The 9,716-nt window shown below is 45.6% G+C and overlaps 1 protein-coding gene across 1 annotated transcript; it reads left to right on the top strand.

Annotated features, from left to right (window-relative positions):
* Positions 1-506: 506 nt before the first annotated feature.
* On the top strand, positions 507-5,823 carry LOC116974898 (fibrinogen-like protein 1-like protein). The gene is made up of 2 exons (XM_033023508.1): positions 507-654; positions 5,064-5,823. Exons 1-2 carry the CDS (start codon positions 507-509, stop codon positions 5,711-5,713), a joined length of 798 nt encoding a protein of 265 aa, XP_032879399.1. The 3' UTR covers positions 5,714-5,823.
* Positions 5,824-9,716: the final 3,893 nt, after the last annotated feature.

Genomic DNA, 9,716 nt, shown 5'->3' with positions numbered 1-9,716 from the left:
AGGTCATCTGGGCCATTTCCTGGACCAGTAACGGGATTGGAAGTAATATCACCCTGGCCGCTCTCTTCTCCCATCAGGCAAGAGGCACAAAAGTGTGAAAACACATACCTCCAGATTCAGGACAGTTTCTTCCATGCTGTTATCTTCCCAGCTGTTGATGGTTCACTGAAAATGCACATTTACCTACAAGTGAAAGATAACAATTAATAGTCCCTATTACATGCTCCAGCTGTTAAAGCATTTACAATACATTCAGGATATTTGCAATATAAACAGTTAATGTTTAATAGTTTGTGATAATTTAATTCAGATCTCTTGTATAAAAGCTAACGGTAATCTGCCTGTTCATATGCTGCTTAATCTGCTCCCTGCAAGACTCCTAGTAAGTCTAGAGAAATTTATGGCAAATTGAAAATTTAAATTATAAGATTAATTCATGTATTTTATCTTTTCGCAGGAACCTAATCATGGATTTCCACAATATGTTGTTGGTGTTCTCAGTCGTGATGCTGTCTGCTCAAAGCCTCACCAGCTATGCAGTTCCAGAAAGGGTGGTCTTCCAAGCCCTCAATGCTAAAGTGGGTAATGCGGATATGGTGCCCGAAGGCCAAGCAAGCAAGATCTTAAACGTGAGGGACCTACTTTTGAAAAAAGGTAAGCTGTTTCAATGACATTTGTCTGAAAATGTTGATGTGAATATAATGTATATTCCCTCCTAACTTTAATTAAAAACTGCCTGTTTCTGTGTTGTGAAAAGATGTTCCTGTCTGATTTAGCATAGCTGGCAAAGGAGAGATAGGATCGGTAGGGTTGCTCTGAGAAACAGCATATTCTCAATGGGCTAAATGTCAGCGCATTCAAATCAAAAATAAATCTGACTTCTTTGCACAAAAATGTAGGGTTTACTAATGTAGCATCTTACATTCTCGGAAGAATTCACCAGTACTGATTCACAACCCCTGGAGGCAATGCCTTCGACAATAATGCTTTCACATCTTCAAGATAGTCCAAAGTGCTTCAGATAATGTTACAGTTGTCAGGACTTATTTTGTTTGGAAGTGAATGTTTTGTGGACAAAAAGATAAGTAACTAGGACTGTTGCTTGAGGGATGACAATTGGTATAGCACCAGGGGATTCTGGATATGCATATTTGATTAGTTTATCAGCTCCCTGCTCAATTTCCTGGCCCAGTGGCACAGTGGCCTTACAGCACGAGAACCCAGGTTTGATCCTGACCTCGGGTGCTGTTTGTACAGAGTTTGTATGTTCTCCCCGTGACCGCGTGGGTTTTCTCCGGTTGCTCAGTTTCCTCCCACACTCCAAAGACGTACCGCTTTTAGATCAATTGGCTTCAGTAAAAAAACAATGTATATTGTCTCCGGTGTAGGATAGCACTAGTGTACGAGGTGATCGGTGGGCGGAGTGGACTCGGTGGGCTGAAGGGCCTGTTTCCGCGCTGTATCTCTAAAGTCTAAAGTAAAGATTCATCAAAACTAATTAACGGAGAATAAAGCACCCCTCTCAGAAGTTAACTAATCTGTCAATCTGTTTTTTTGATTGAAGCTTGATTCTAACTCTCCTGGGGTACAGGAGCTTCAGGAGAGACAGGAATGAGGGAAAAAGAGGAGGGGGTGTTACATTGTTGGTTAAGGAGGATGTCACGGCTGTGATCAGAGGTGACAATACGGACATTTCGTCTAGTGAGGCTACATGGGTAGAGCTGAGAAATGAGAAAGGGATGATTACCTTGTCAGTGGTGTGCTACAGACCCCCGAATAGTCAATGGGAATTAGAAGAGCAAATGTGCCTGGAGATTGCAGACAGCTGCAGGTCAAATAAGGTTGTTGTAATAGGAGATTTTAACTTTCCCAAAATAGACTGGGAAAATCAGTGTAAAGAGTTTAGAAACAGAGAAACATAGAAAATAGGTGCAGGAGGAGGCCAATCGGCCCTTTGAGCCAGCACCGCCATTCATCGTGGCTGATCGTCCCTTATCAATAACCCGTGCCTGCCTTCTCCCCATATCCCTTGACTCCACTAGCCCCTAGAGCTCTATCTAATTCTCTCTTAAATCCATCCAGTGACTTGGCCTCCACTGCCCTCTGTGGCAGGGAATTCCATAAATTCACAACTCTCTGGGTGAAAACGTTTTTTTCTCACCTCAGTCTTAAATGACCTCGCCTTTATTCTAAGACTGTGGCCCCTGGTTCTGGACTCGCCCAACATTGGGAACATTTTTCTTGCATGTAGCTTGTCCAGTCCTTTTATAATTGTATATGTTTCTATAAGATTCCCCCTCATCCTTCTAAACTCCAGTGAACACAAGCCTAGTCTTTTCAATCTTTCCTCATATGACAGTCCCGCCATCCCAGGGATCAATCTCGTGAACCTACGCTGCACTGCTTCAATCACAAGGATGTCCTTTCTCAAATTAGAAGACCAAAACTGTACACAACACTCCAGATGTGGTCTCACCAGAGCCCTATAATGGGGTGGAATTCCTCAAAAGTGTTCAGAAAAGTTTTCTTATGCAGTATCTAGAGGTCCCCACACATGAGAGGGCAACACTGGATCTAGTATTGGCAAATTTGGACGGGCAAGTTAATGAAGTATTCGTGGAGGAGCTTTTTGGGACCAGTGATCACAGTTCGATTAGGTTTAGGGTAGTTATGGATAGGGACGGAGAGGGTGCACGTGTTAAAATGCTTAACTGTGGTAAGGCCAACTTTGAGGGTATGAAAGAAGGTCTCGCTCAAGTTGGCTGGAGCAGGTTATTTGAGGAGAAAGGAACATCGGCCAAGTGGGATGCTTTTTAAAAGTGTATTGAAGAAAGCTCAGGATGTGTACGTCCCAGAGAGTGAAGGGCAATGTAAAAAACGTAAGGAAGCTTGGCTGACAAGAGAAATTGAGGTGTTGGTCAAAAAGAAGAAGGATGCATGGGACAGGTATAGGCAGCTGGGATCAAGTACATCCCTGGATAAGTTTCGGGAACTAAGGAGTAAACTGAAAAAGGAGATCAGAAGGGCAAAAAGAGGTCAGGATATAGCTCTGGCGGGTAGCATTAAGGACAATCCCAAAAGATATTATAAATATTATAAGGGGGGAAAGGGTAACTAGAGAGAGAGTTAGACCTCTCAGGAATCAAAGCAATCAACTCTGTGTGGAGCCACAGGAGATGGGCAAGGTCCTCAATGAGTATTTCTCCTCAGTATTTATGGGGGAGAAAGATAGTAGGATGGAGGAACTTGGGGCAGTCAATGGAAGTGTCTTGAGAGCAATCAAAGAAGTACTGAAGGTATTGTCATGTATGAAGGCTGACAAATTTCCAAGGCCTGATCAGATATATCCGAGGACATTGCGGGAAACTAGAGAGGAAATTGCGGGAGCCCTGGTTGAAATTTACGAGTCGTCCGTAAATGCAGGAGAGGTGTCGGAAAACTGGAGGGTGGCAAATGTTGTGCCTCTTTTCAAGAAGGGCTGCAGGGAAAATGCTGGGAACTATAGGGTGGTGAGAACATCTGTAGTTGGAAAGTTACTAGAGAGTATTCTGAGGGATAGGTTATATATACATTTGGATGGGCAAGGGCTGATTAGGGATAGTCAGAATGGTTTTGTACATGGGAGGTGGTGTCTCACAAATCTGATTGATATTTTTGAGACATGACCAAAGATCAATGAAGGCAGAGCTGTAGATGTTGTGTACATGGATTTCAGTAAGGTGTTCGACAAGCAGCATGGTAGGCTGCTCAGGAGGGTTACATTGCATGGGATCAACAGAGAGATAGGCGAATAGATAGCAAATTGGCTCCATGGAAGGAAGCAGAGGGTGTTGGTGGAAGGTTGCTTATTGGACTGAAGGCCTGTGACTAGTGTTGTGCCTCGGGGTTCAGTGCTAGGCCCATTACTGTTTGTCATCTACATCAATGATTTGGATGAGAACGTACAGGGCAAGATTAGCAAATTTGCTGATTATACAAAAGTGAGTGGTTGTGCAGATAATGAAGGTTGTGAAAGATTGCAGCAGGATCTGGATCGATTGGCCAGGTGGATGGAGGAATGGTTGATGGAATTCAATACAGAGAAGTGGGAGATGTTGCATTTTGGGCCATCGAACAAGGGCAGGACCTACACAGTAAATGGTAGGCCTCTGGGTAGTGTTGTAGAGCAAGAAGGATCTCGGCGTACAGGTGCATGGTTCCTTGAAGGTCGAGTTGCAGGTAGATAAGATGGTCAAAAAGGCTCTTGGCACACATCATTCAGAGTATTGAGTATAGAAGTTGGGAGGTCATGTTGCAGTTGTCTAAGATGTTGGTGAGACCACATTTAGAATATTGTGTTCAGTTCTGGGCACCATGTTATAGGAAAGATATTGACCAGGCTGGGTCTCTATTCCATGGAGCGCAGGAGGATGAGGGGTGATCTTATAGAGGTGTACAAAATCATGAGATGAATAGATCGGGCAGATGCACAGTCTCTTGCCCAGAGTAGGGGAATCAAGGACCAGAGGACATAGGCTCAAGGAGAAGTGGAAAAGATTTAATAGGAATCCGAGGGGTAACCTTTTCACACAATGGGTGGTGGGTGTATGGAACAAGTTGCCAGAGGAGGTAATTGAGGCTGGGACTATCATTTAAGAAACAGTTACATGGATAGAACAGGTTTGGAGGGATATGGACCAAGCGCAGGCAAGTGGGACTAGTGTAGCACAGGAGATTTACTTGTAATTGTTAAACAATTGAAATGTGATACATTCTTACAAATTAAACTGTTGAAAGAAATTAGAGTAGTACAAGCAAGACCGAGGTAGTAACAGACCAATCTGAAAAAGGGTCTCAAACAGAAATGTCACCCATACCGGCTCGACAGAGATGCTGCCTGTCCTGCTGAGTTACTCCAGAATATTTGTAGCTGCCTTTAAATATGAATTTTCATTTTAGATTGCATTCATTATTCAAACGATTGGTAAATATATTAAGATATTTGTTAAAATTATGCATGATTATTAATGCAAAAATATACATTAAATGATACGGCAAAATAAATTAAATGCTTTATGCCACAGCAAGATACGCAATAGACTGCAATGAACTCTTACAACAAGGTTACATGGTGAGTGGCCTCTATGTCATCCAGCCAGAACCAGTACAAGAAACACCCATGATTGTGGTGAACTGTGAAATGGAATATGACTGTGGTGGATGGACATTGCTGGAACAGAACTCCAGACAAAGCACGAGGAAATGGAACGAAACTTGGACCACATACGAGTATGGGTTTGGGAATATTCTGGGTGACCATTACCTTGGCAATATTTACATGCATTACATAACCAGCCAAATGTGGTATAAAGCAAGAGTAGTTTTGGATCAGGCGAACGAGGCAAATCAAATTATTCGTAGATACGCAGAGTATGACATGTTCCGGATCGGTTCATCACTCACTGGCTACAAACTAGATCTTGGTGGCGAAATGTCTGTTTTTAATAACCTGTTTGATAATTTGCCATTTAGTACATGGGATCGGGATTCAGATCAGGATTCAGCTAACTGTGCACTGAAGTACGGTGGGGGGTGGTGGTTTAATACTTGTGCTTCTGATACCCCCTATGCTATGTTGACCCAAAAAGAGTCCATTCATTGGGAGCCCTTTTGCAAGAAATGTACTCGAGTCCAAATCATGGTCAGACCTGTCAACCTGCATTGCTTCACATGAGGAAAGATGTCCAGATACTAATTGTATTTCAAACTGCAATGATCTGTGCATTTAGTTACTGGAACAATGCAATGTTTGGTTCTCTTGGTATAGTATAGAAATAAACTTCATTAAAGCACCTGTGACGGAAGCTATTTTTTTGTCTTGTTGACTAATGTGTGTGCAAGTGTCTGATCCACAAAAACAAATAAGATGGGTACACGTTGATTACACCGCACAAAGATGACTGCTAATTGACTGGTCCTAACAAGGGAGGCTGCTAATTGACCAGACCTTACAAAGATGGCTGAAAATTGACTTGAACTTAGAAACATAGAAACATAGAAAATAGGTACAGGAGGAGGCCATTCGGCCCTTCAAGCCAGCACCGCCATTCATTGTGATCATGGCTGATCGTACCCAATCAATAACCCGTGCCTGCCTTCTCCCCATATCCCTTGATTCCACTAGCCCCTAGAGCTCTATCTAACTCTCTCTTAAATCCATCTAGTGACTTGGCTTCCACTGCCCTCTGTGGCAGGGAATTCCACAAATTCACAACTCTCTGGGTGAAAAAGTGTTTTCTCACCTCAGTCTTAAATGGCTTCCCCTTTATTCTAAGACTGTGGCCCCTGGTTCTGGACTCGCCCCACATTGGGAGCATTTTTCCTGCATCTAGCTTGTCCAGTCCTTTTATAATTTTATTTGTTTCTATAAGGTCCCACCTCATCCTTCTAAACTCCAGTGAATCCAAGCCTAGTCTTTTCAACCTTTCCTCATATGACAGTCCCGCATTCCCAGGGATCAATCTCGTGAACCTACGCTGCACTGCCTCAATCACAAGGATATCCTTCCTCAAATTAGGAGACCAAAACTGGACACAATACTCCAGATGTGGTCTCACCAGACCCCTATACAACTGCAGAAGATCCTCTTTACTCCTATACTGAAATCCTCTTGTTATGAAGGTCAACATTCCATTAGTTTTCTTCACTGCCTGCTGCACCTGCAAGCCAACTTTCAGTGACCGGGGTACAAGGACGCCCAGGTCTCGCTGTACCTCCCCCTTACCTAACCTAACCCCATTGAGATAATAATCTGCCCCCTTATTTTTGCCGCCAAAGTTGATAACCTTACATTTATCTATATTATACTGCATCTGCCACGCATCTGCCCACTTACTCAACCTGTCCAGGTCACCCACCAACCTCCTAACCTCCTCTTCACAGTTCACACTGCCACCCAGCTTTGTGTCATCCACAAACCTGCTAGTGTTGCTCCTAATTCCCTCTTCCAAATCATTAATATATATGGTAAACAGTTGCGGACCCAACACCAAGCCTTGCGGCACTCCACTCGCCACTGCCTGCCATTCACTCCTATTACCATTCACTCCTCCTCTTTGCTTCCTGTCTGCCAACCAATTTTCTATCCATGTCAACACCCTACCCCCAATACCATGTGCTCTAATTTTAGTCACCAGTCTCCCGTGCGGGACCGTATCAAAGGCTTTCTGAAAGTCTAGATACACTACATCCACTGGCACCCCTTCATCCATTTTACTTGTCACATCCTCAACAAATTCCAGAAGATTAGTCAAGCAAGATTTCCTTTTCATAAATCCATGTTGACGGACTAATCCTTTTACTGCTATCCAAATGCCCCATTATTACCTCTTTAATAATTGAATCCAGCATCTTTCCCACCACCAGTCAGGCTAACTGGTCTTTAATTCCCCATTTTCTCTCTCGCTCCTTTCTTGAAAAATGGGATAACGTTAGCTATCCTCCAATCCACAGGAACTGATCCTGAATCGATCGAACATTGGAAAATAATCACCAATGCTTCCACTATTTCTAGAGCCACCTCCCTGAGGACCCTGGGATGCAGACCCAGGCCCAGGGGATTTATAATCCTTCAGTCCCATTTGCCTACCCAATACTATTTCTCGCCTAATGAAAATTTCTCTCAGTTCCTCTACCCACTTAGATCCTCTGTCCTCCAGTACATCTGGGAGATTGTTTGTGTCTTCCTTAGTGAAGACAGGTCCGAAGTACCTGTTCAACTCTTCTGCCATTTCTTTGTTACCCATAATAATTTCACCCGTGTCTGCCTTCAAGGGACCCACATTTGACTTTGCTACTCTTTTTCCCTTAACATATCTAAAGAAGCTTTTACTGTCCTTTCCATTCTGTTGTCCTAAGAAAGTTTCCCAATCCTCTGGCTTCCAGCAACTCTTTGCTGTGTTATACATCTTTTCTTTTAGTTTTATTCTATCCCTAACTTCTCTTGTCAGCCACAGTTGCCTCCTACTCCCCTTAGAATCTTTCTTCCTTTTTGGAATGAAATGATCCTGCGTCTTCCGGATTATGCCCAGAAATTCCTGCCATTGCTTATAAAGACGTAAAGAAGTCTGCAACTTATAAAAAAAGGCTGCTAATAGTCTTGACCGCACAGAGATGGCTGCTATAGGATAAACCCCAAAGGGGGGAGTGGGGGAGAGGGGTGAGAGGTGGGGGAAGAGGGAGGGAGGGGGTGTGAGAGGGGGGGAGAGGGGGGGAGAGGGGGGGAGAGGGGAAGGGAGAGGGGAAGGGAGAGGGGGAGGGAGAGGGGAGGGAGAGGGGAGGGAGAGGGGACGGGAGAGGGGGGTAGGCGAGGAGGGAGAGGGGGAGGTGAGAGGGGAGGGGGGAGAGAGTGGGGAGAGAGAGGGGGAGCGGGGAGAGAGAGGGGGACAGTGGGGAGAGAGAGGGGGTGGCCCAGGCGAGCCGAGGGGAAGAGGGGGGGGGGGGGGAGACCCGGGCTGAGCCGAGGGGAGAGAGAGAGGGGGGGAGGTCCGGGCCGAGCTGAGGGGGAGAGAGGGGAGGAGAGAGCGAGAGGGGGGGAGAGAGGGTGGGGGGGGGGAGTGGGGAGGAGGAGAGAGGGGTGGGGGAGAGAGGAGAGAGGGGAGGGGGAGACAGGGGAGGGGGAGAGACCGAGCCGAGGCGCGAGCGGGGCGAGCAAAGGAGTGCCGGTTGGACTGAAGCAATCTTCTGCTGAGATCTTTGGTCGGCGAGGGGGGGGGGGGGCGGCAGCTCGCGGAGGGGGGGGGGGGGGGGGGCGGCAGCTCGCGGGGAGGGGGAGGGGGGAATGGTAGCATACATCGACCAAAACTCTCGGGAGCTCTCGGGTGCTCTCGGGTACAGGGCCCGAGCCGAGCCGAGGCGTGAGCGGGCGGGCTAACGTCTTCAGTTGACAGGGCGACTTTCGAACAACAGGGGGAGGAGGGAGGGTGGGAGGTGATGTCAGTTGCAGCAGATGGCAAGCAGATGCATTGTCACGTCATCAGCAAAAAAATACAATGAATCGTTTTGAATCGAACGTTGGATCGGATTTGTGAACATTTATATTAATAACTCAGGTAAGCCGATTTTTTACTCCAGGGGGTAAATCTCCACCAGAATATGTAAAAATCTTCCCGTTGGCGCGTCGTTTCTTCGAGTAGTGATCACACAAACAAATACGCACACGCACACGCACACGCACACGCGCACGCACGCGCGCACACACACACACACACACACACACACACACACACACACACACACACACACACACACACACACACACACACTCACACACGCACACACGCAATCACACATCCACATAAGATCAGAGTTTTATAGTTATAAGGATATATGATATGGATATAGACTAGACCAAGTGGGACCCTTTCCACCAACGCAATATTCCACCACTCACCTATAGCCCCTAACTGCGTAGGCGCGGCTCCTTTCCCCTCATTCCCAAGCACTCCCTCCCCCGCTCCTCTTCTCCTTCCCTCTTTTTAAACTTTAAAAAATTGACTTTTCACTTTAAAAAATCAAATTCCATTTGCCCTGCCTCTGCCTGTTATAATGTTACAAATGACAGGACTCCCAGTGTCCAGTCATTTATAACATTTTGGTCGCCTAATTATAGGAAGGATGTCAACAAAATAGAGAGAGTACAGAGGAGATTTACTAGAATGTTGCCTGGGTTTCAGCAA

The sequence above is a fragment of the Amblyraja radiata genome, chromosome 7 (assembly GCF_010909765.2).
Source record: "Amblyraja radiata isolate CabotCenter1 chromosome 7, sAmbRad1.1.pri, whole genome shotgun sequence".
Classification (NCBI taxonomy): Eukaryota; Metazoa; Chordata; class Chondrichthyes; order Rajiformes; family Rajidae; genus Amblyraja; species Amblyraja radiata.
The sequence above is the reverse complement of the archived record's forward strand: the minus strand, read 5'-3'. Positions and strand labels throughout refer to the sequence as shown.